Source organism: Gasterosteus aculeatus, chromosome 2 (genome assembly GCF_964276395.1).
Source record: "Gasterosteus aculeatus chromosome 2, fGasAcu3.hap1.1, whole genome shotgun sequence".
In the NCBI taxonomy this organism is placed as follows: domain Eukaryota; kingdom Metazoa; phylum Chordata; class Actinopteri; order Perciformes; family Gasterosteidae; genus Gasterosteus; species Gasterosteus aculeatus.
In genome coordinates, this window is record NC_135689.1 from 6670287 (window position 1) to 6696205 (window position 25919).

Sequence of the window (25919 nt, forward strand, 5' to 3'; positions counted from 1 at the left end):
CAAATAAAAAATTCGGCCTTTCATTTATTTATTATTTAACCTTTGATCACAGACGTCTTGACTCAGCGAGCTCTTCCTGATAAGAAACACTGTTAGTTCAGTTGATGAACACGACAAGATAGAGTTGGCAATATACAAATTTTATTGAAACATACTTTTAAATTTGAACAATATTCAGTAGGATTTAACAAAGAGCTATTTGTCTGAAAATCTCCAATGGATAGAGTAGAAAAAAGTATATATAGGAATATAACAGATAAAAAAATATCTGCATAGCCAGAGAGAAGACCCACAAAACCCAACAGGAAATAACCATGGCTTTCTAAGCAACGCTGCATACCAATAACCGATCCTTTTTGTGTACTTTTGCTCGTATGCATTGAGTGACAGGTCAGGAAAATAAGGGAACGATGCCAGAACGCCCGACCACACCCACGCAGGTCAACGGATTCATTGTGGCACATGTCCACAGGACACAGTACGCTTCACAGATATCAAACTCCTTCGATTGTGGGCGCACAAACACACACACACACACACTCACACTCTGCTGGTCAGGTGTACCCAGGAAACTCCCAAAAATGGTTAGCAACAATCTCATTTGGTTAACTGCTCGTTTACCTCTGAAGCACGCAGCAACTTTATTTGAAGATTATTTCCATGTAAACATTTGTGGTTTTGATTGTATAATGTATTATTATTTCTACGCCGGTAGACAACCAGTACTGAGTCAGTGGATACGGAGCAGTTCTCCTCACCTATTCCGTCAGACATACTAAAAATGTACAACCAGGATACGTTTCACAGAAATACAGAAGCACAGAGAAAAAAACAAACATTTGTGTTTTAATAATATAGATTTATATCGTTATTGTTGTTATTAAACCCATGAAAGTACCATAAACATTAAAGTTTGAATGATGACGCCAAAAGTAAAATAAACAATGGGGGTTATTGTCAAAGGAATAAATTATAAAGGTGATATACACAAAAAAATATAAGCATTAAAGATATTTACAATTAAGTTTCAATATGCCAATTTATTTGCTGTACATGCTGTTTATATGGGAAGGCTCTCTGGCAGCTGGAGGGCGGCGTTACCTTCTTCAGCACGCGTACACTTCGTACCTCATTTATCACACAAACATAATAACGCCAGTGTGCGCTAATTAATAAAATACTGAGTCTGATTACAGATAGAAATCTTCAAATAAATGAAGGTCAAAAACGTAAAAGGTAGACCAGAAGAGTCACCTGATCTCAATTTTAATGCTTGAAGACCAGCACCTCATAACCGCTGACGGTGAGCCGGCTGGTTCTGTACTCGGGTGCAGGGTCTCAGTGGATTGTCCTTTAAGAAGAACAACAACTGCTTACACAACTCAGACTTCATTGTAAGAAAAGCAGCGTATTAAAATACACTTTTACACAGTAGAAGAGAGTACAAAAGAGATTTTCAATGGCACAAAAAAATCCTTGCAGCAGAGTTCTAGCCTTCTCCATCCTGAGACGAGCGTTAGTGATCAGTAGCCATTGGTTTGTAAGAAAAGTCACCATTAGAAAATAGATAGACTCTGTCTGTTCTCTTCTTTGAGTTTAGCTGTATGTTGATCACAGCGATACACCAATTTCTTCCAATTGGCGAGTGAGACTACGCACTCTTAAAGAGAATTGAAAGGTGTCAGTCTGGTACTCAATCTCACAGCGGTCGGGACACTAGCTGAAATGTTGCACAGCGGAAGCATTGTTTTAAAGTCAAATCTTTTACCTGAATATATTCCGGTGGATCCAGGTCTAACAACTAAATAAAACCTAGATCGCCCCGGAAAACTACTGTACGTTCCAAAAAGTTGTTTGTCAAAGTGGAAGACGGACTCCGAGCATTTGTTTGTTTTAAATGGTACCCCAAAGAAAATTCAGCATAAAATCGACACCCCAAAGACGGGCTTCCAGCACATTTCTTCTCCGGAGGATTCACCCATGTGCCGTCTTTCGTGTCACAGTCGGGTGAGTTAACACAGGAGGAATGCATGGGGAATGTATACATTTAGGGCGCCTTACAAACACAAGAAAGGCAGGAAAAACCCGCTTGGATGTTGCAGGGTGTTGATTTGACATACAGAATAATAACACAGCACTGGTTAATAAACTCAAAATACCACAGTATAGACGTTTACTTGCGATTGAAGAGCAAGACAACGACTTTGGAAAGAAGCAGGAACTGAGGGTTGCTGATTGGTTTCTTGTCGCACGGATACCAACCGACGTCAAAGAGTACCCAGAATGCAGTCGGCTCTTCGCCCCCGTTTCAACAGCACGGACAAACCCTGACACGTACTCGCCCGTGCCCTCCAGCAGTAGATGCACATGCTCAGTGTTGCGCATGCAGGACGCATGCACATTCCCACGGCTCAGCCCAGTTCACAGGTTCTCTCCCGGCTGGTACTGCGGCTCCGTGGCGTTGAAGTAATCCTCCAGGAAGCCCTGCAGGTACTCGAAGGTGGGCCTCTCCTCGGCCTCTTTTCTCCAGCAGGTCAGCATCAGCTCATGCATGGAATCGGGGCACTCCGCCGGACACGGCATCCTGTAGCCGCGGTCCACCTGGTCCAACACCTCCCGGTTTACCATTCCTGGGAGGGCAAAGAAACGCGTGATCACAATTTGAAGCATATCATTTTATTAGGACATTGATCTTAACGCTGTTGGACTGGTGGAGCGTGATGTTGGCAATCGAGCCTCCGTGATAAAAAACGCCTTAAAGAGAAAGAGAGAAAACGATCCTTGCCTGGATAGGGAACTCTGCCCTTAGTGGCCAGTTCAGTCAGCAAGACACCGAATGACCAGACGTCAGATTTAATGGTGAAGCGGCCGTACAGCGCGGCCTCGGGGGCCGTCCACTTGATGGGGAACTTGGCTCCTGCAGGAGGACAGGTTCATTATTTTACTACAATCACCACCTTGTCGTGTTGCAGTTTACATTCATGTCTGTCCAAAATCACTTAATTGAATCCCGATCGGAGGGATTACGAGATAATCAAAGGGACGAGAAAGAAAACCAGATGAATCTCTAATGCATAAACCGTTTCTAACATGTTGTTTCAAATATACTGGATACTTTCACATCTCCAAATCTAAACAAAATATTTGAATTACGGGGGGAAAAATGTCCCCCTTTAGTCGAAATGCTCATATCTCCCTATAACGTGTGATGTGGGTTCAAAAACAGATATGAATACATTTTGGTTGGAAGCTAATCAGGTGGAGAACCAACTTGCTAAATTGAGAAACTGCAAGACGACCTCCTTGCTGCAATCTCACCTTGTCTCGCAGTATATTCATTGTCCTCGATGAGGCGAGCCAGACCAAAATCAGCCACTTTGCAAACCAGATTATCTCCCACCAGGATGTTAGCGGCTCTCAGGTCTCTGTGCACATAGTTCATCCTCTCCACATAAGCCATCCCAGAAGCAATCTGAGAAATATACAAACGTTTGGGATCGTCTGCACTGAAAGAAAGCACCTGCACACAGTTTTTTTTTGGAAGTAATAGAAGTGTTACTGCATCAAACTACTGCCGCTGACCTGTGAAGCCATATCCACTAGTTGGGGGAGGCGGAGCATTTTCCCCATGTCGCCTTTCAGGAAATCCAGTAAACTACCTGTTGGCAGAGTCAAATGCAGGTATTTGATTTAAGTACCTACATAATGAGGAGTATATAATACAGCTATTATTATTATTATTATTATTATTATAATAAGTGTGATGAGTCCTTGCTGACCTTGTCCCATGTACTCTGTGACGATGTAGATCGGTTCTTCGGACACCACGGCATAAAGCTGAACCAGCTTTTCATGTCTCAGTTTCTTCATGACCTGAGCTTCCTGCAGGAAGGCCTCCGGAGACATGGTGCCTGGTTTCAGAGTCTTTATTGCCACGCGTGTAGTCCCGTTCCAGGTTCCTGAGTTCAAAAAAGATTATTTCTTGCATACTGACCATAACAGCTATGCGCTATGGAAACAATAACAGCATTGAAGAAAAAAGAAGGAGCTGAAATTCATGATTTGAGTAGATATTTGAAATCACTATGGAAGAATATAGTTTCTATTTCAGTTTGTCTATAGTTTACTGGATGTGTTTCAATAGAATGACAGAAAAATCGACAGAAGCGCGTTTTTAATCAGGGAACAGATCGAAGCACGGCTTACCCATCCAGACCTCTCCGAAGCAGCCCTGTCCCAGCTTCAGGTCGAGGTGGAGGGACTCCCTCGGGATCTCCCAGGCATCCTTGGACAGGCCCTGAGTCTGAGGCTTCAGCACAGGACAAATGTCTGTCAGGCTGTGACACAGCCCATCAGAGTGCTCTGGGGGACACAAGAGGAGACATGCGGTGAAGGAAGGGAAGCGCGCTTCCTTCCCAAATCACAGAACAGTCTTCATGTGAGCGTATGAACTCACTGCGATAGTGGTTAACCAGCTGCTGCAGGTTGCTGAACTGTGTGCGAGATGTGATGTAGAAGCCTCCGCTGTCCAGCTTCCTGATCTTGTAGTGCTTCACATTCAGCCCTTTGGTGTTGTCATAGTCCAATACGGACAGACAGTAGGCACCTTAAAAAAAAGAAGTTAAAATAGCGTGATGACATAGTTTTCGTGGATATTAAAGAGAGAAATTAAGCTTTCAAGCTCTGGTGACAATGCGCTCGTTGCGCCACAAGAGGGCAGCATCCGTCAGTTGAATAAAACAGCATGAATCCCAGAGCTCCCTGAATGCTGGAACTGGGACGATGTGGCCTGTGGTTGCACAGGATCCACACTGACCTAATTCTGTCCGGCTCACCCACCCAGTACCTCTCCACTCACTCATCTGCTCGCTCTGCCTCATCCCTCCCCGCCGTGTCCCTTCTCCTATTCTACTCGGAAAGATATCCAGTACTAGGAAACTACAGGAATCCTGAAATGTACTTGTGTACGTAAATTACACACACACACACACACACACACACACACACACACACACACACGCACACAAACACAAAGCCAGCTAAACCTGAGGGGACAGCGCTGCTGCAGCAGCCTAACAGCACTGCCTGCAGACAGAGTCCCATGGGCGCCACATCCAACCTTCTCCCATCTGCCCTCTTTCTCTCTTCTCTAGTCTCGCACACAGCGTGGCGACATATCTTAATGCGTGGCAGAATTAGCTTCCTTCGCTGTGCAATTTGGTTACGACATGTCACAAGCTTAAAGTTCAGATCAAATGTTTGTCTTTTTTAGAAGCCCACAAAAATGCATTTGAAAAAAGATACCGGTGATAAATTGAATAAGTTGCAGCAAGTCGGGCGTTTCACAAAGACACAAAGAGACACTTTATTAAAGTAAGTCCCCAATATTCTGCTCTGCTTTTGAAAGCTTATGACAATCCTTTCCCCGTCCGATAGGGTTGTTTTATTCAAATATCAGGACAAAATCAGACCTCGTGTATGAATAACATGTTGCTCATGTAAAGGCAAATTTGCCTACGTGGAGGAATTTCCTTGACAAAAGCCCTTTTTTTATTTGAAAGAATTTTGGAGCAAACAAAGGTTTGGATAGCAAGCATATTTTGGTTAAGACTTGAGGTTTGACACCCAACCCGACCCTGTTCTTCGTGTGAGGCCCTCTTACCTTTGGTGGTCTCACTCTCTCGCACCAGGAAAGTCCCTCTCCTGTTCTCTAAACTTAGCAGCATCCTCTCCGAGTCGCGGCGAGTGATTTTACCAAAGTACCACCTGGTGAGGTTGAGATAAAAAAATAAAAAAAACAACAACATGGGCCACACAGGGAGCAGGTTGGTGAGGGGAAGACAATGTGTGTGAGAGAAGGAGAAGGAGAAGGAATGACGAAGAAGCAGGGGTGAGTTGTCGCTCATGGTTTCAGAAAATGTGGTGAAACTTGGTCTTTGCGTTCCAGATGCAACGCATGCTAACGCCTACAGTGCAGCAGCTGCTTACCTGGACTCTAGAGTCAGTCTGAGATGACTGGAGAGGCAGGAGGGAAAGTGAGAAATTGAGTCGTTATAAAAGTATAATATAGTGTAGTTTGTGTGGCTCGATTGTATAAGCAAGCGGGTTAGCATGCAAAGTCAAGTAGTGACAAGTAGTGACAAGCAGGCGAAGAAAACCGTGAACGTACCTCAGTAATTTTAAATAAAACTCCCACAGTTTGTGGAAATATGCTTAATTGCTTTCTTGACGAAATCTGTACATGTTGATGGCAGTCTGAAGCTACAGTATAGCCGTTGGCTGGTTAGCTTAGCTTAGCATAATGACTGGAAACAGGGAACCGGCTAGCCCCGCCCACGCTCGCCCCACGTTATTTCAGCCTCTGTGCTAAGCTAAGCTAACCAGCTGCTGACTGTAGCTCAATCTAACACAGATATATTAGCGTCATCTCAATTGTCTCGTCTAATTCTCGGCAAGGAAGCAAATAGGCGTCGTACTTTCCATTGAGGGGGAAAGTTCACATTGACGCATGGAAATTCTTAATACTTCAGTGTGCATGATTAAAGACAATTACAAGAGACAGCAAAAGAAGAAGAAGAAGGTTTACTCTTCTGCCTGGATGGAGTCAGACGGAGCCACATAATTGCTGGGGATGTAACCACTCTCTCCGGTGGTGAGGGAGCGCGCCAGCCACCAGTCGCCTTCTCTGCACACATGAAACGACAACACACACCTTCAGCGGGGCTCATCGCACAACCAAAACAACACAAATGAGTCCGTCTGACTAGAAGGGCTGGTGTTTATCAAGTGTCTCAGAATATCAAAATATGCTGCTGCTGCTGATGAAATTTGCTTTCCCTGTAGCCACTCGGAGGTTTTTACTTGCCACAGAAGCTGAGCTAGAGAAGCTTGATAAAGGCAAGCCCAGGTATCTCTAATAAATGGGTGTTACGTCATTTAAATTTTAACCAAACATGCATTTGTGTAGCTGTGACAATGGGGAGGGACGGTTCTAGGGCTGCATTGGAAGAGTTATGTGGTTTGTACCTCTCTAGCAAAGTGGTATTACAGTGCAGAAGGGACGATACGAACACAGAGACAGACAAAGGGGACATTCAAATACAAATGGCAGGGAAGCTTCACAAACCTGCAGTTCACTTTCCTCCTATAAAAAAAAGTGAGGTTTGTGATGAAATAGAAAAGAGAGATGAAAAGGAAATGGTGGAAAAGACAGGGGTTAAAGAAAGAAAGCTGGTAAAAAAAAGTGCAGATTCATAATATGACCAATATGCTGATTGAAATATTTTAAATCATTACGTAACTTGCAGACATGGAAGGCACAACAATGAGGCAGAGGGGACGGAACTATTACAATAAAAACCCTATCAGCTCACTGTTCAAGGCTACAAAATGGAACTGGACCAATCAGACAGCTATGAGAAGTTGTCCTGCCACCTTACTTGACTCTAATAACCCATAAAACTAATCTTAGAGATTGTTTGTGTATTCTGGTTGTACTTGACCCAATAATGACCCAGGTCTTTGCTTAAGGGGCCAGATGCAGTGATGATCCACCATTGTCCTCAGCTCCCGCCTTCTAGGTCAGCAGTTTGATAGAAAAACAGCACCACAGTACATGGTTCATTGCACCTCCATTGATTCAGTGGGTAAGAGCTCTAAAGTCGAGCACGGCTCTCCACAAGCAGGTTGGATTTGTGTTTGGTAACCGGGTCTTCGGGAAAACGCAATAAAAAAATAGTTACGTCCTCGCTGAGGTGGGCGGCGAGACGGAGTCGGCCTTTTGTGAATGAAGCGAAGATTTTCTAGAAACGCGCCAGCCAACTCTACTGAAGAAGCCCGTTTCTATGGTTACAGCGGGTTTCAGAGAGGCGACAGGCTTCGGGATGCATAGTCAGACAACGGAGTTGTCAGTCATCCCTCATCATTCACAAAGAGAGTGTGAATGTTACAAGAATGATTTAAAAAGAAGGGCTTTTCCTTACGTGTTGTTCACTATCTGGAGGCGTTCACCCTTCCTGAATGAAAGATCTGAGGCCGTTCTAGACTCGTAGTCATACAACGCCACGAAGGTTGTCACGCCTCCTATTAGGACAGAAAGTTTGGCCATTACCAGACACTAGTTGTTGTTGACACAATTAAAAACAAAAGAGATCCAAATATCTTTAAGCTGAGCTTCTCACCTGCTAGTGTGATTCTGCTGGGGGAGGTGACAGTGTTATTGTCCACGCCTCCAAACAGGGTCATCTCTGCATTGTTGGTCATAGGCTGATTGCCGCCCAGACCTCCCTCCATGGTGGGACTGCGGTTGGGTGTTAAGGACTGTTGATTGGCGCTGAGGAGGTGGCCGCCAACCCCGCCGCCGGAGCTCAGGTTGCCCTCCAGGCTGCGGGTCCGCTGGCCGACATCCTTCGGCTTACTCTTGGATCCTCCCATGGCCGAGGCCTGCAGTGCATTAGAGGAAAGAGATATCAGATATGAGTGAAATTGTATTTCAAGGCACTATAGGAACAAAACTGATATAATTATTAGCATTAGCATTGGAAATACTTTCTTTCTCATCTCATCGTCTGGAAAGATGCCAGATGCAGAAACGCAGAGACTGAAAAGGAGACCACGTCTCTAAACCCACCGAGGCGCAGCGTCATGTAAGGCCGCATGAACCGCAGCTTCCTCGGCGGACGGAGGAGCAGCTGCCGCTCCGCGGTTTCCAAACACACACACACACACACAGAGACGCATTTCAGCACCGCCACCAGCTGAGCGCACACACACACACACACACAGCGGACACGTCGCGCATTCCTGCCTGAACATGTGTCAGACACAGATGCACACACACACAGAGACATCCGCATTCTGCGGTGCCACAGTCCATGGCTTTATTCAGAGAGTCTGTTCAAAGAAGAGTCCCTGCGTCATTAACGGGATCGATGGGGCAACAAATAAACATGTTTTAACCACATGGCGCACTAAAAGAAAGGATCGGTTTAAGTGTACAGTATGTTCCAATTATTTTTTGACGGGTTTAGAGCCATTTCTGACTGAGGCGGTTGTTTTCATCTGTGCTCTCTCCGCAGCCACGGCTCCATTGAAATGAATAAAATGGGATTTACCTCACAGAGGGTTGCTGATCTGTGTATTTGCCAGACTTTGCTGAATCCAAACTAACCCTTTTATTAACACCAAAGTCACACAGCAAACACACACAAAGAATCTCATCAAGTGTTGCCAAGAAAGAAATTGCCTAAAAAGGCTAAAACGCTCTCCAACTTGGGCGAAGTGTGATGCAACGACGCTCTGTGGTTCCATCATTACGAGGGAGTGACCCTGTTCACATTACAGCTCATTGGATCCCGTGTTAATTTGAAAGAATTGATTAGTGCAGCTTTGCTGGTGAAAATAATCAACACATGCATTGATAATGAATCCTCTGTTGGAACTCTCGTGTGCAGCCACTGATTCTCATTCACGTGACCAGAACATTTCAACACGATCACGCATAGTTTAGGTTTTTTATTTCGTCTCAATTTCCAGGTCGATTTAACCAGTGAGAGCATACGAGTTATTAGGCGACAGTGTTAAACATAAACGGAGATTCTCTCCAAAAGCCGGATGAGGACAGACCAAAGGCCAAGGGGGCAGTTTTGGATTGAAATTCTACATCTCTTCATTACTAAAGCCCCCCCCCCCCTTCCTCGCCCTCCCCCTCCTACTTGGGCTGATGAAATGGCTCCAATAACAGCTTAGTGCCAGGAAATCGTTGCACTAAGCCAAGGATCATTTAGAGTCAAGCACGTCCTATCGTGGGTAGCTACATCCACAGGGGTCTATGCTAATTTAAAGCACACATGAAGGTGGGGTGGGCTTGGGGAGGCCCTGCAGATAAGCAGAGGCGGGTCGGAGTGCATGTGGCCGGTGTCGGGCTGCTCAGCTGACATTGCCGCGCCTGACTGTTACTATTTAAGAGGCCACGCATCTGTTGGATCTGACACCGGAGCCGGCCAATGCGTGAGCCCCCTCCCTCCCATTCGCAGGCAACCGGTCTAATCCTCACTCGGGGACAAGCGCCGACACCCGCGCGGGCTGGCGGGCACGCTCGCAGCCGGGGCGGTGCAGCGGCATATGGTGGAAAACGCGCGGCACAGAGACGAGCGCGGTTATCTAATGGATATTAGCCGAGCTGTCACTGGTTCGTGTCCGTCATTTTGCCTGCGCCCCCACCCCTCCCCTCTTATTTCAGGCTGGCAATCTGCTGAGCGAGGGGAAGCAGAGGCAACATAGGGGATAAGGGCCTGCTGCCAGTTTCTGAGATTCCTTTGGATGTACAGTATATGTGCACATGGGAGCTCATCCGAAAGACAAACGCAGCTCAGAAACGGAAACGGAATCGTAAAACGGGAGCAGTGAAAGGAAGGGAGGGGTTGGTTTGGGGTTGGCATCGTAACTGAGGAGGGGAGGGCGAGGAAGCTAAGAGGGTCGGGGGGGAAAGGGGGGGTCAATGGAGCCGGGCAGCCGATAGCCAACCCTCCTCACCCCAGGGCATGTCTGCATAAATGGAGGTCGCAAGCGTAACAAAGCGTGCAGGTTGGCAGACACAAAGATGCCGGGCGACTCGGGGGAGCTGCTCTTTGTGTGATCTCTGCTCTCTCCCCCAGCAGGCAGACGGGTTGCATAGATAATAAGCCATCGCGCCGGAGTCGCTCCCCGTCTCATCGACAGTTGTTGGCCGATTCAAAGCTTCCCCCCGTTGCGCACACGTACGTGTTGTCGCCTAAATGATGAATAACTCTCAACGCTGGACAGGATTGCGGGACGGCAGCTGTGCACGTGATGCGGCATCAGATCTGATTCGGCCTGCCACAAATGTTCAAGGTCGAAAAGAATTAGGTTCATTCGTCCAGCAGCGTCCCAATGCTGCAAAACCAGACAAATGCACTGAAAAGTCCCGGAGCCGGAGACCGAACCGAGTGAGCAACAAACAGAGGAATTAAGAGACTCTCTCTTTCTTCACACTCGGTTTGCAACAAAACCATCTTTTGTCAGCTCGCAGCAGGCGGCGTAAACAAGACACAGAAGTGGCCTTTAGCTCGCAGGCTGCCAGCTCTAAGCGTGTTTTAGCTCCAACAGCCGGCAGGAAATATGGAAATGAAGGAAGTCACGAAGACAAACAACGTCATGTTTTGCAGGAATGCTGTTTGTGAATGTATCGTCGGTAGCTGATAATAACAAGAGACTAATTCTGGCCTAATAGGGATGAGATACTGTAACGAGCACCCACCGTTTGGGGGGTGGGGGTTTGCATTCAAAATCCCTCTGGCAAGGTGGGGGTGTGTGGCTGAGTGAGTGGGGGATTTGTTTAATTATGCATAAGATCTTACAATGAATTCCAAATCCTTCAAGTCTCCGGGGCTTTTGGTAAATGGAAATAGTCTTTTAATATCGCTGCCGGGGTTGTTTTCCACCAACAGGATGTTGAATATCCCGGTTTTGCTTGCTTTTGCATTTGAAAGAGAAAAGAAAAGAATTACGATCTCCGCCATTGAAGAAAAAGAAAAGAGGAGTTGTGTCATTAACAGGCACCACTGATGGAGTCGGTACGCTCACGACACTGGTCCATTTCCTTCGGCAACACAGCCCCTGTGCGGTTAACTCCCCGCTGCTCCGGCCCCTCAAAATGGAAAAAACGGTTTCATCATTCGGGGGAAGGATCAAATAGTCACGGACATCAAAAATCAAACAATCCTGCCTCAGATGTTTCGTATGCAGGGTTAATGAGAGCCTCCCCGCTACGGGGCTGGAGCAAACTGGGAGTAATACCGAGGGAGAGGGGGGGGGGGTGAAGCTCTGCTGTGTGATGCGTGGCGTGTCGGGGCTTGCGTGTGGCGGTGGCAGCTACAGTAAGAGACCACTCACTTCTGCCTCCCGTTGCCTGCTGGTATTGGCGTGTGGTTGGAGGTGTTCTGACGATCTACCTCCACGAATAAAGGCCGCCCGTTAATGCCTCAGGGCGCGCGGGTCAAAGGTCACAATTGAGCTTTAGCTGAAACACAAAAAAAACCCTGACAACAATGAAGCGTTTGTCTGAAACGCCTCGTCACGTTGTGGGAATAACGGGTGACTACGAGTACGTTTAGGATCAGATGATACGAGAAGACGTGACCCCCGATTGTGGGCCGGTGTGCAGGAGACGAGTTAAGACGTAGGCCCCTTCTGCGAGTCCTCTTAAGGACGCCGAGGGAACAACAGGGGGTAAACTGCAGAGACATGCTACCCTGTTAGCACTATTTGCACTATTTGTGTTAGTGTGTGTCAACATGGAACATATACAGAACGTGAAGTGTGGTTTACTGGTCCTGGTGTCAGATGCCCGGCGGGTGTATTCCTTCATCTCAATGCTCTCCATGTAATTACTCCGGGTGAAGGGAGGGTGGAGGGAGGTGGGTATTGAGGCTTTGACTCCTGCGTCACCAGCCACCGGTTGTATAGCATAATCCAGCCCCCGCTCGTTCCGTCCAGATTATTAACAACTATTCCCTAATCGCCGAACGGCGCAATGACATTGCATCTGGGGCCTGCAGCCCACTCGTGTGCTGTATTGACGGGACGGAACAGACCAGTCAAACCACTACGAGTGCGGCTGCTCCTGCGAGCAGTCAAAGCCCGTCTGCTTATCATGTCTCAACAAATCCGTCTGCTCTAAAAGAAACGGGAACGAAATCCACCTACAATAGTTTATAACAAGCCCTTCATACAGCTTGATGAAGAAACCCAACAATCATTCTGTATCACAGCAGGGGGGGGCTGGTTCCTGATTCTGGACAACGCTCGGTTTCAGTTGAATGTCCTCTTGTTTTCTCTACTTCATCGAACGTAAAATAGAGGAAATGGCTGCGTTTGCAAACCACTGCAGGTTTCAGCAACTGCCGACCTTACGTCCATTTCCCATTTTATTCCCCATCAGGTAAATCTGCAGAGAGAGCCAAGATGAAGAATGTTTTAAAGTATTGCATTGTCGGTACATCCTGAACAGTGAGCTGCTACTAGATCTGAAGGTAAACAGACGCCCCCCCCCCCGATGGCAGGACTTTGCTGAGTCGCCCCCCCACCCCCCTCCTCCCTGTGTGTCCTGTGTCGGACAGACACCGGGATGGGGAGGTGGTGAAGTCAATATTTACCCTTCCACACACACACACACACACACACAGCTCGTTGCCATGGACGCGCTTCCAAGCATTCCACAAACCAACAAACTACACAGCGGCAGAAGGGTTGCACACGGACCTTTTGGGCCAGAACACTGCATGCCTGTCGGATGACGAAAAAAGTCAAGATTACCAGCAGCTCCATTTCTCTAGATTATGTGGAATATCGGTCACTCCCTGCAGAGCGCTCGGGAGATAAAACAGAGCAGAGTTTGGACAAAGAGGGAGAGAGGAAATGTGCCTTAAGAAATTCCTTCCATTAGGATTTATTTCCGGGGATCTAGAGGAAGATTCCCATTATAAACATTAACGTTTAGTCATTTTCCTCAGGTCTCTCAGCCGGCTGCAGGGTTTGGCCTTCTACACTAATAGGATAAGATGCCTCGAGCCCCTTTCCCCTTTCTGTGTGTGTTTGTGTGTGTGTGTGTCCACTGGTATTTGTGCTCAGAACGCAACCTACAGCGTGTTCGGATCACCTTTTTGTTTGCCAAACGCTGCACACGCAGCTGGTCCTTTAGAGTCACATGACGTCGCCGGGCTCATGCGGCTGAGCAGCTGGCCGCTCGCTCTTAAACCCTGTGCTTACAGGGGAATTTGTTTGTCTACTTTCAAACAACAAACACTGCTGGCACCAACTGTAAATTCATGGATTTTCCGTTATCCCCTTTTTGTAATCTGAGTATGACATACAACAAATTATTTTGGGATTGAGGCTCAGTGAGAAAATATCTGGGCCATTTTAGTAGAGGTGATGTATTGGCTGATGGGAAAGGGAGGGACATACTGTGAGGGTTTAGCATTTTCGGGAAATGTGGTAATGAGGTTTCTCCTTGCAAGACTAGATAAGAAGATTAATACTTTCCTTTCGGTGCTTGACATGACAACTGCTGTCCTAAAACAAAGACTAGAAATGGGGAGAACAATTAGCCAGGTAGCAAAATATGCCTCCCAACAACTCTAAAGCATGTTACATCTCCTTTGTTTGGCTTAAAAATCTCTTTTCCAGTCAATATGCTGGGCTGAGTTAACGGGAACACTCTAAAAAGACCTTTCCCCCCGATTATAATTCATCTCCATTAATCTTCTTCTTCCTTTCCACCGTCCTTCAGCTCATCCGGAACAAGCTCGGCCCACAAATCCCACACGGAAACACTTGAGACTAACAGCAGCCTCCCGGTTCCACAGCAGCGATTCGACATGGAGAAGACGCCACCCGACAGCGGGACACGTGTGACACAAGGTTTTCCCTTCCCACAGCGAAGACCAGTTCAATCCAGTCCCGTGAGTCCTATCTGGACCAGGACATGAATTACTAGTCTAGTCTCACCAGGTATTGACTCACGCTGCGGTCGCGTATTCACAGCACAATCATTTCGCACCTTTTCCAGACAATTGTTTCACTCCTGACGTTTTGGGAAACCCCTCCAAAGGCCCCCGTCCCCCCGTCCCCCCATCCCGCAGTCAACATTAAGAAAACCTGCACCGATAGTCGTCGTGTGGTTGGACTGAGACGTCCGACTGACTTTCCTAGACAGGGTGTGACAGGCACGGCTCAGGCGAGACAGACACGGGACATTACTGTAATTTACTCTGCTTAGCTCATCAGTTTGTTTGCAAAACAGCTAATCAATTGCAGCGCATTCACCGGTAGTTACCGTTGCACATTTAAACGTCAAATGGAGCGCCGAACAAGCCCGTGTTAAAACGTAACCCGCGGTCTCTCAGCTGTTCCCTTATCAGCTTGTGATGAACACAGACACACATCCATCAGCAGCAGCAGCAGCTCTCATTCCTCTGGAAGAACGATGAGATCTGAGGCACGTGTGGCATGCTCAGGGCTGTGACCGCCGTACAGGGACCGGGGGCGTGTTCACGGGAATTGCGTCGACGGGGTATAAAAGAAGCGGGTGGCGGCACGTACACACTGAGAATAGACAGGAGTGCTTGGAATCGGCTGCACTGTCTCAGATATCCAGGTCGGCTTCACGTCCTTTTCTCTGCTCCTCCGCGCTCATGTAAACGTGGCCATCAGGTGAGCTGAGACTGATGAGCTGTGTTCAAACAAGAAGCAGGGAAGAGAGAGAGAGAGAGAGAAGATAAATATAATCCTCAAGGGCTTTGGCAACCCTCCCTCCCATCTAGCGCTCTTTGCCCGTAATTTACCAAATCCATTCAGGAAAGGAAAAAGGCGAAAATGAAGGATCTCATTTCCTCTGATGTGTCGGCCCTGTAAGCGCCTGTGGAGGAAAACCAACTGTTTGCTTATCAAACTGCCAGTACGGTGCTGGGGAGACGTTCAGCTGGTAATGCCAGATGACAATTGAGATATTCTGCAATATCATATGGGCCTATATTTAACTAAATGTTGCCTACAGTGAATCCTTGAGTTGCATTGTGACATTCGGGTCGGTTGCAGCAGTGCGACGGGGGCCAAGTCATGGTTGAGGAATGCGGAGGAGTGGAAGAAAAGGCGGGTCGCAACTCCTCTCCCGCTCGCCGGGCAACGTAGCAGGAATGCGACGGTGAGCAGGTAGAAACACCGGCGGCACCCGGGGGCTGCCTGCGGGCCGCGCCAGCCACCCGCCCAAGCACGTTCCCTTCAGCCGTACCGAGCAGCCAACGTAGTCGGAAACAAGAATGCGAGGTCAAGGTCGCAGCTCGCGCGCCGTGGGTTGTTTATCCCGCCGCGACGGAGGCCCGTGGAGCGGAGTGTCCGCCTTTTAAACACATGGCTGAAAGCGCGCCGAGGGTGTCGTGCTGCCGTCGAGAATCATATACGTTCATATTATGATGACTCGGTGGGGGCGGTGGGGGGGTAGAAACCCCTACATAAACATTCTAGGAGAGAGGGAACAGCAGGCGCAGAATGATAAATATAGCATGCTGCATCAACACTTCTATGGCTGCGATGGATGAACTCAAACTGCTTCCTTAGAGACAGACAAATAAGAGCAGCGGAACAAATCTGAAACACCCACCAGAGTTTGCCGTTCGAATTTGAAAATGGGCCCATGTCACGCTTCATCATCGAGACGCAACTGCTCCCAGCCGCCACATTTCCATAATAGATTGACGGGCCGAACACTGGAGTGATTTCCTCTCTTTTAGTCCACCCCTTTGTTCAGGTGGCACTGATTTCAACATTCAAATGTGACTATACGCTGACTGCTAGGCAATCACAGCAGAGCGTTGGTGGTTTGTTTTTACGTAACAGAAGGGTGCGTTCAATAAACCAGCCTATGCTGAGAAGGAAAGAGGAAGATGCTGTTCCTTATCTGATCGAGACTCAAACCAGGGGAAACAACCTGAATTTTGGTTTCAAGAATGGAGATAGTGGCGTGTGCTTGTATTCCACCAACAAACAGCCACAAATTAAAGGAGCTTTAAACAAAATTTAAAGCCTATTTCCTCTCAACTGTGCTGACGGAGGTCACGGTGTTGACGTGAGGTGCAACTGGAGGATCAGCTGTATCCGCCATATGACAGCCAGTAGCCACATAGCCAGTGGCACACGAGAACTGAGACCACAGTGCATTAAAAAGGCTCAGTAAACAAAGCACACTGAGCGAGAGCGAGGTAGACATTGGTACATTATATCCGTACGTAAGACAAGCACCGGGGTGAATGAACATACGCTTGTTAGTGTCATGTTCGTAAGCATTGTAAGTACAATGATATGTCAATTCATGCGTTGGTTCCGCTGCTTGATGCGTCACTCGGTGAAGTTATAATAAGCACCCACTTCTCCCGATGTGAATTTGTCACGCAAAATGCGTTCCCATCAACCCCCCCCCCACCACCTCGCTAAAAACCCCACAGTGGTTCTCACAGGACGGGGCGCCTTACGCTTTGAGAAGAGGCCGAGCAGCATCTCATCCTCCTGACGGGGGCTCGCACAGCTGCGCCCGCACAGAAGCCACACACAGAGGCTTCTTTCCGAGCGCCAAAGACTCTTTTCCTGTCAGGAGAAACGCGCACGGAGCGAGATGGGAATGAGGGCGCGAGAGCGATCGCTCTTTCCACGGCGGGGCAACACTGGGTGGATTGAGCGGCCGTGCGTGGCCTGTGTCACCCTGGACCGTTCCCAGGGCAGAGGGACAGGAAGTGGCAGCGGGATCCTCGGAGGACACAGGCCGTCCTCTGTTTGCCTGTGTCAAACTACTATGAGACACTTCATTCAAATGGCCGGCCCCTCTGACAGAGGTCCTCAGAGGGACGCGTCAGGAGCGCTTCAGTTCCGCATCCTCCACCATTCAACTGCCTCCACTGGGTGCAAGGAACCGGCTGTGCGGGCTACAGGTTGCAGCGGTGTGCACGTCCACTTCTCTCCCGCGGTCACTTATTCAGGAAGTAATAAAGCCCTCCGAGCGGAAGTGAAAGTCTTGAGGTCCGCGGCCGGTAAGGCAACAATGCCGGACACGGATGGAGGCCACTGAAACGCAGAGGCAGGACACATGAAGGCAGGACGGGAGAGAACAGGTGGCACTGGCATTCCTACACTATATGCCCCAGAAAGTGTCTGGGCACTAATTAGCACCAAATCTGGGCCAGAGCGACAGAAGTTTAGTATCTGCCGCATAAAAAATTCAAAGGCTTTTGTCAGCAGGAATCCGTCACGAATCGCGCGCCCCTCTTTTCGTGTATCTCCCGTTCTCTCCCCTCCGAGTTTGTCCCACGTTTCGCTGGCAAACTAAAGAAGTCAGCCTTTGTCCTGCAGTTTGTCATCTCTTGTTTTCAATGTGCGGCATATCTCTTGCCAATAAGCTAGATCCTCTTTCTGTATCACAAACAAATCACAATATGTCCTCAGCGCTCAATGCCAACTAACGATCAACTGAGCAAAAGGAAAGTGGGCCACTGACCAGATCAAATGATGAACCCAGCAAACCGCCAGCCAGAGAAGGAGTCTGTTTAAACGCAACCGCTCGGTTGGCAACGACCCACGTCATTAATAATATGCTCGGCTGGGATGCTTGGGAAAAAGGTCTCTCCATACACCGCCCCTAAATGCTTCTCCTGCATCTCCCTGAATTGGTGCACAAAGGCAATTTGGAAAGTTGAAGCGCCTTGTCGCAAACGCCGCCGACTCCTGCAGGGCCGGTGTGGCTGCGGAAACAAGCGCCTCATTGATGCCAGGCCCAGTGTATCACCATGACAGACAGACCTCTCTAGTAAAAAAAAAAGGGGGGGGGGGGAACAAAAGGGGCCAGTCCACAACCACGCTGCCAATTAGCAGGAATTTCGGCCATGAGAGCCACTTTCCACCAATCGCATGGGAGCTGACATAAACATCTACAGCTTTCACTGGGGAGCATTCATGGGATTCCAAGGGGCATTAGGTCCCCCATGTGCGGAGCCCGGAACCAGGCAGTTGGAAAAGTAACAATGGGCCATCTCGTACCACAGAGAGATAGACTCCCCACTCGCTTGTCGCATGTTATGAGCCTGGTAAAAACCTGCTGAAGTGCTTCTTGGCATTGCTGTAGATGGAAGAATCTTTCATGAATCCTTTTTTTTCCCCCTTTGAGACCGCGTCAGAAGTGTTAATTGAGGGTGTGATACAGACTGACAGCAACCCAAAAGGGCATCAGGCAGGCCAATAGGAGGCGGGGGGCGGGGGGCTTACATGCAACTGCACTTCATCCCGACCAGCATTAGTTTGTACGCCATTGGCCTGATACACAATTTAAGGATATTGGATCGACGGGATATAATTTGTTTTTGCCTGAATGTTGCCAAACATTTTAATTCCTTCTGGAAAATACAACAAAAAAAAGTCAAAGTAAATCTCTTGGAGGATTTGTCTAAAGCACTACTGATAATCAAATATAATATATAATATAGCAATTTTATTTTCAGGAAAAAATACATGTATGACCAATATTGATGCGCCTCTGGAGAAATGTTTCAGAGAGGATTATAAAGACTCAACTGTGGGTTTATACACAATATTCTGTATTCAGATCAAAAAGCTCTAAAATCACCCCGCATCAGTGGCACAGCAGGTTCAAGTGTGTGTTCTGTGTGTACTGTGTGTGTGTGTGTGTGTGTGCCGAGAGCGCACAAGCTGAATGAGACGTTCATCTGAGAGTAAATCTAGTCTAGATAATAAACCATTTTCTAGACAGCAGACCCGCGTGCTGAACCTGCTCCGGCAGTCAGGACTAAAGGCCAATGTCACATTGTTAAGATACAAACCATTACGAAAGGATCTGGACTGCATCTATAAGCTCAGGGGGAAAACATCATAGAGACTATACAATTACGCAGTCTTCTCTATTATTAGTCGCCACCACATTAGAGTCAATATTTGAGGCTTTGACTCATGTTGAGTGGGAGAGAGACTAATCCTGTTTTTAATGTGTGTGGGATCCGACAGAAGGAAAAATCAGTGGCATCCTGAGTGAAAAAGCACATTATTCAGAGCTGGCGCTGTTGAAAGTATATATGCACAGTCTCTCTCTGATCCACTCTGATCTTCTCACTCTCACATAAAGCAGCGCAAGTACAGCAGGTAGCCCATAAAAACTGAAACCCGCTGCCAGGTTTCACATTGTGTTGTGAGAGCTTCCACCCAGGGAGCCGTTTCTCTTAACATTGAGAATATGCACAGCAACGCGCTGTGTGGTCATGCTTTTCACCAACAAAATGCTGCAGAGAAGGGATTGTGTAGTAGAGTATACAGCTTTTTTCTTTGGAAAAAAAGCTCTGATGAGTTTCTGTAACTGTGGCCAAGCGTGACCTCGATAAACCACAAAGTGAGCAATGACAGTGACCTTCTGATCACTAATATATAGTATAACATATATATATATATATAATCATTAAGAACATTTGGTTCATAGAGATGTAGCGTGTAAGAGAGCATGAGGAGACTGATGAGCACACAGTGGCTTCATCCCGCAGCATCGTTAAAGCCTCTCATTCGGTTATGACCCCCCCCCCTGTACGTCGTTACTGAGGTCACCCCTCTCTAAAATAACAAGTTGGGGCACTTACCCTGACGCGCGGGCTACCGGGGGATCTGGCGCACGGTCGCTGTTCTGACGATCGGAAAGGGCGGATGTCGTATCAGACCATTCGCGGGGGCCGATGAGGGAAACCAAAAGTCTTCACGGGTCGTAAAAATCGGCGGCTCGGAGCGGCGGCACCAGGCGGACTGTGTGCCAAAAGGAGCGACGCGGAGGCGATGAGGAATCCCATTCAACGGGGGGGCGGTGAGGTCATGACGCACGGTGACTCCGAGGGGAACATTCTCCCGTTCACGTATGAATGAATCGAATTAAAAAAAAAAAAAAAGTAAAGTACGCCGGAACGCCCAGTCGCGCACGGAGACCTTCTCCCGGGCCGTCGGCGTCTGTGCCGGAACACACCGAAATCACGATCATAACACCGCGGTCTGAGAGGCAGTCCGGGGAGGAGACGTCAGCGCAACGTCGACGTCTGATTGGTGGGGGTCGTTTTGCTTTTTTTTTTTGTTCCGTGCACGAACGAGCCCTGATTTCGGCGAAGGTCCCCGCGCTCACGCGAGGCTGCAGGTCACCTCACGGCGTATGGAGCCAAACGCAGGTCAAAAGTTTTGATCATTTGAATAACAAATGTGAACCTGAAAAGTTTTGGTTTTGAAGCTTGAAAAAATGACAGAAATGTATTCAAAATAAAAATAAGCGTACGGAAAGTATTTTCGGTTGAATATAGTTTTGACTCAATTCTATATATTTTTTAAATAAAATATTTTTTTTCATTTCACTCTATATATTTTTTTGATATTCGATGTATTGTATTTTTCGGTTCACAGATTTTATGTTTTCAGATTCAGATTTTATGTTTCCAGATTCAAATCTTATGTTTTCAGATTCAAAACTTTTTCACATATATTTATTTCGCGTTCGGATATTTTTTTTTCACATTCAGACATTTGACCCTGATGTGGCGTAGGGGGCGGGGCATCAACTAGGAGGGGCGTATAATAATGAGTGACAGCTTCCTCAACCGCATTGCCTTCAGGAGGCACGCGAGACTTAAGAATCAACCCTTTCTTTTCACTATATTTAAGATTATATGTAAAACTATTGACGCCCGTGACACCGTTCTGTTTAGCGAGCTGTTTTGGATCCTAATTGCCATGAATCGCAGAATAAGACCAGTTAACTATCTCAGAATGAACCGTTCATCAACCACACATGAATCTCAAATTTCCCACTCACACAAATAATTGTGAACGCAGCGCAGCATCCATGCGAGATGGCGTCTGAGTTCGGTGGAGTTGGAAAGATTTTCACAGATTCGGACTTCCTGGTTTAATAGCCTGTCAGCGAAACGTTGTTGAAACACAAACGACACCTCTCTGTAAGCATGGTGATGTCGCTTTGCAGACGGCCCATGCGTACTCGTCTCACAGATCAATGTGATTCGCCCAGCACGCATGCGCAGACCAGTCCGTATTGCTAAAAGTATGGTTAATTGGGGTTGGAGCTGGTTGTCTACGTCACTATGGTTACAGAGAGGTGTCGTTTTGTGTTTTAACAACCCTTCGCTGATGAGCTATTGAACCGGGATGTCCGATTCTGTTCTGAGCTGTCACTCGTGATTTCACGCCCCTCCCAGTTGATGCCCCGCCCCCTACGCCACATCAGGGTCAAAAAGATCCGAACGCGAAAAAAAGATCTGAAAGTGAAAACATGTTTTGAATCTTAAAATATTAAATATGCAACAGAAAAATACAATACAATGGACATCAAAAAATAAATACAAGTAAATAATGAAAAAATATACATTTTATTCCAAAATACTCTAACCCAAAAATACTTTTTGTGCACTTATTTTTATTTTTAATACTTATTTAAGACCAAAACTTCAACTTTGACCTGGATTTGGCTCCACAGTAGTCATTTTACAATACCTACTTCAAATATTGATATATTGGCTTTTTAAACATTCAAATGTAAAACATCTATTTACCTGTTTATTTTTACTGTGGGAACATTTCCTTTTCACCATAAGAGTAGTCAAACATGTCTTGAACACACGTACATAAGTCATTGTTGGAATAATTGAGAAAACTGTTTTGATAGGACATCAAACCCTTTCGAAAACTTGTACAGTGTATCTGTACAGTAAAAATACTTCTCCCAGTAGTTCGAGAGGTCCTGAACACACTTCTGTGGAATTATTGATTAAATTGCATTTATTTCGGTAACATGTTCAATACCCTAAATATAGAATGTGAGCAGAGTTAGTATTTACAAGTAATGTTGTGGAGGAGTAAAGTAAAAAAAACAGACCGCATAACTATGTCCTTAAAACATCTTTTTAACACCACACAGTCCATATGAAATACGTCGAAATGACGTCATCGTGTAGACTAAATTTCGCCGAACAGTTAATTAATTATTATGAAAATGAAGCGTCTCTCTTTCAACCTTACGTCACAACAGAACACGGTCTGGCGCTCACCGGGCAACGTCAGGCAAAATGACGACGGTAGTAAAACGTGTCCCTTTAGATAACATAAAATATTATAGATCTGTCGGACCAAATCATCAACTGATAAATGATATTTTGGGGGTCCAAGTAAAAGCCGCAGCATGTGTGTTTGCTCTGGTTGCGGACGGGAAACGGTTACTGCGGCAGAAAGAGGAGTTCAGGGTTCGCTTGCGCACTTCACCTCCTCCTCCTCCAGGGGCGGAGTGCGCGTCGGCATCAGCAGATCCGCTCCACACACCGCGCAGCTCGGACGCAAACGCTCCTCAGACTTGTCTCGTTACATAGCATAATAGCGACAAGCCACAATGGTAAGTGACTCTTTTTTTTACATGATTTCCCATACGATTTGCAAAATTTTATTACCAGAAATATACCGTTTATTTATCGATTGTAATACATCGACCTACATCACAAATTGATGGAGAGAAAAATAGGTCGCCTGTGAGATTTCTCAAAATACCTTTTGTTGTCTCGACGTTGTCTGCAGCCCATAATAACTATTAATAGCTTCATTAACAATATTCTTGTTATACAACGCCCCCCCCCCACCCCCCCCCCCCCCCCCCACACACACACACAAACACCCCCTCTAGGATTGCACGTAACGCTTATGCATTCCTGCACGACAAACGCTTAATCCTCTTTCCACATAACTGGTCTAAATCTGCTTGCATACCATTAGTTTCCCACTAACGTACCAGGTTGTGCAGTTTGCACATTGAAGCTTTTATATAAATATTTGTTACACCAATTCACCTGTTCTAACGGGAATTATGTCATATGACCAACCCCTTTGTCTCTTTGTGTGTTACATAAAATGAAGCCGCCCTCGATCTCCGATCTCCGTTAGAAGTAAATTCAGAAATGAAATGAAATATAGATGAAAAATGACGGGTAAATGTTCGTGGGAATGTGTTTTTTTGGACAGACAGCTTTGCATCGTGTCTGACCCAGATAATCCTCTGCCCGCAGTAATCCGAGGCAGTTTTATGTCGCAGCAAACAAAAATGGATGGGCTTGTTGTGTAAGACAAATTATAGACTGAACACCGGTCACAAATGATTTTCATTAATTGAAGGTTGGGTGCTGATCTGTATAGCCTCCATTTAAATGTTCTCTTAAAGACAATCATCCATTTTAATCAGCAGCAATGGCCGCGGTAAGATACTACAAGATCTAAGATTCAATAACATTTATTATTATCATTCATTAATGGATCCAAATATTCTTTCTCCCAACACAAGCGCGAGTGTATCTCCATCCACGTCGGTCAGGCCGGTGTCCAGATCGGCAACGCCTGCTGGGAGCTTTACTGCCTGGAACATGGGATCCAGCCGGACGGACAGATGCCCAGTGACAAAGCCATCGGAGGAGGAGACGACTCCTTCAACACCTTCTTCAGTGAGACCGGAGCTGGAAAGCACGTCCCGAGAGCTGTTTTTGTGGACCTGGAACCCACCGTCATCGGTAAACACTCAGGCAAACACACAGTTGTGTCAGGATTTAATTAAGTCAAACCCTAAATGGATTTCTGATTGGATGTCCTTAGATGAGGTGCGAACTGGCACTTACCGCCAGCTGTTCCACCCCGAGCAGCTGATCACTGGTAAGGAGGACGCTGCAAACAATTATGCCCGTGGACACTACACCATCGGCAAAGAGATCATCGACCTGGTGCTGGACAGGATCCGCAAGCTGGTGGGTATCATGATATCTGAGGATGCATTCTTGTGTTCAAGTTAAATCACATTACTATGTCTCATGTGTGATCGCCGTCTCTCCCTCTCCTCCCACAGTCGGACCAGTGCACCGGCCTTCAGGGCTTCCTGGTGTTCCACAGCTTCGGAGGCGGCACCGGCTCCGGCTTCACCTCTCTGCTGATGGAGCGTCTCTCTGTTGACTACGGCAAGAAGTCCAAGCTGGAGTTCTCCATCTACCCAGCTCCCCAGGTGTCCACCGCTGTGGTGGAGCCCTACAACGCCATCCTGACCACCCACACCACCCTGGAGCACTCTGACTGTGCCTTCATGGTCGATAACGAGGCCATCTACGATATCTGTCGTAGGAACCTCGATATCGAGCGTCCCTCCTACACCAACCTGAACAGGTTGATCAGTCAGATCGTGTCCTCCATCACTGCTTCTCTTCGCTTTGATGGCGCCCTCAATGTTGATCTGACAGAGTTCCAGACCAACTTGGTACCATATCCCCGTATCCACTTCCCTCTGGCCACCTATGCCCCCGTCATCTCTGCTGAGAAGGCTTACCACGAGCAGCTGTCAGTGTCAGAAATCACCAATTCCTGTTTCGAGCCAGCGAATCAATTGGTAAAATGTGACCCTCGCCACGGCAAATACATGGCCTGCTGCCTTCTGTTCCGTGGCGACGTGGTTCCCAAAGATGTGAACGCTGCCATTGCCACCATCAAAACCAAGCGCGCCATCCAGTTTGTGGACTGGTGCCCCACTGGTTTCAAGGTGGGCATCAACTACCAGCCTCCCACTGTAGTTCCTGGTGGAGATCTGGCCAAGGTCCAGAGGGCTGTGTGCATGCTGAGCAACACCACTGCTATTGCAGAGGCTTGGGCTCGGCTTGACCACAAGTTTGACCTGATGTACGCCAAGCGGGCCTTTGTTCACTGGTACGTGGGGGAGGGAATGGAGGAGGGAGAGTTCTCAGAGGCCAGAGAGGACATGGCAGCTCTGGAGAAGGATTATGAGGAGGTCGGAGTCGACTCCATTGAGGGCGAGGGAGAGGAAGAGGGTGAGGAATATTAAAAGGGACAGAAAGGCACAAGTTAAACATGAAACAAATGACTTCACTAGTTCATAAGCACATTCCAAACAGTGTCTATTCATTACCAGCTTGGCTATGTTCAGAGTCAGCCATTACAATGTCAATTTGACTCTGTCCTAAATAAAGTTTTCAGTAAAGTGAAGTTGTTTTGTGTTATTTATGAAAACTTCGTATTACTTAATGCGGTCAAGAAATGACATGGTGCGGGCTATTTTTTTTTTATTTCTATAACTCTGGATGTAGAGAATTAGAAGAGTATGAGAAACAGCTGAGGAGCAAAACACCAACTACCAAGTTGATCCACACAGTATTTGAGTCCTACTTTTAGTCAAGATTAATTCCTGTTCAACCTTGTTAAATTTGTGCTCAAATGAAACGCTATCAGCAAAATAAAGTTCAATTATCTTTTCCACTTATATAACAATATCATGTGTG

At 47.0% G+C, this 25919-nt stretch overlaps 2 protein-coding genes across 10 annotated transcripts; one reads left to right on the forward strand and one right to left on the reverse strand.

Annotated features, from left to right (window-relative positions):
* Window positions 1-119: 119 nt before the first annotated feature.
* On the reverse strand, window positions 120-21551 carry src (v-src avian sarcoma (Schmidt-Ruppin A-2) viral oncogene homolog). Of its 9 annotated transcripts, none has more exons than XM_078088953.1 (14): window positions 20202-20653; window positions 15128-15253; window positions 8181-8442; window positions 7983-8082; window positions 6587-6685; window positions 5989-6015; window positions 5663-5766; window positions 4457-4606; window positions 4207-4362; window positions 3780-3959; window positions 3583-3659; window positions 3319-3472; window positions 2786-2917; window positions 120-2630 (listed from the first exon to the last, which is right to left on the reverse strand). In XM_078088953.1, exons 3-14 carry the CDS (start codon window positions 8431-8433, stop codon window positions 2422-2424), a joined length of 1641 nt encoding a protein of 546 aa, XP_077945079.1. In that variant the 5' UTR covers window positions 8434-8442; window positions 15128-15253; window positions 20202-20653; the 3' UTR covers window positions 120-2421. The 9 variants fall into 9 exon arrangements, with proteins under 9 accessions (XP_077945079.1, XP_040048188.1, XP_040048189.1 ...); XM_040192254.2 differs by lacking the exon at window positions 15128-15253 and adding an exon at window positions 7127-7144 and having other exon boundaries at window positions 20202-20651; XM_040192255.2 differs by lacking the exon at window positions 15128-15253 and having other exon boundaries at window positions 20202-20651.
* A 1081-nt stretch (window positions 21552-22632) lies between these two features.
* LOC120828728 (tubulin alpha chain) lies at window positions 22633-25626 on the forward strand. Its single transcript, XM_040192260.2, has 4 exons — window positions 22633-22996; window positions 23933-24155; window positions 24238-24386; window positions 24485-25626. Exons 1-4 carry the CDS (start codon window positions 22994-22996, stop codon window positions 25463-25465), a joined length of 1356 nt encoding a protein of 451 aa, XP_040048194.1. The 5' UTR covers window positions 22633-22993; the 3' UTR covers window positions 25466-25626.
* The last annotated feature ends 293 nt before the right edge of the window (window positions 25627-25919 follow it).

Bases quoted from the DNA above. Each gene is read 5' to 3' on its own strand.
- LOC120828728 (XM_040192260.2), top strand. The intron at 24,156-24,237 runs GTAAACACTCAG...GGATGTCCTTAG, and splicing joins CCTGGAACCCACCGTCATCG to ATGAGGTGCGAACTGGCACT. The intron at 24,387-24,484 runs GTGGGTATCATG...CTCCTCCCACAG, and splicing joins TGGACAGGATCCGCAAGCTG to TCGGACCAGTGCACCGGCCT.
- src (XM_040192254.2), bottom strand. From the start codon at position 8,433: ATGGGAGGATCCAAGAGTAAGCCGAAGGATGTCGGCCAGCGGACCCGC. The intron at 4,607-5,662 runs GTAAGAGGGCCT...CTTTTTTTTAAG, and splicing joins AGAGAGTGAGACCACCAAAG to GTGCCTACTGTCTGTCCGTA. The intron at 2,918-3,318 runs GTGAGATTGCAG...GTCCTCCTGCAG, and splicing joins TGAATATACTGCGAGACAAG to GAGCCAAGTTCCCCATCAAG.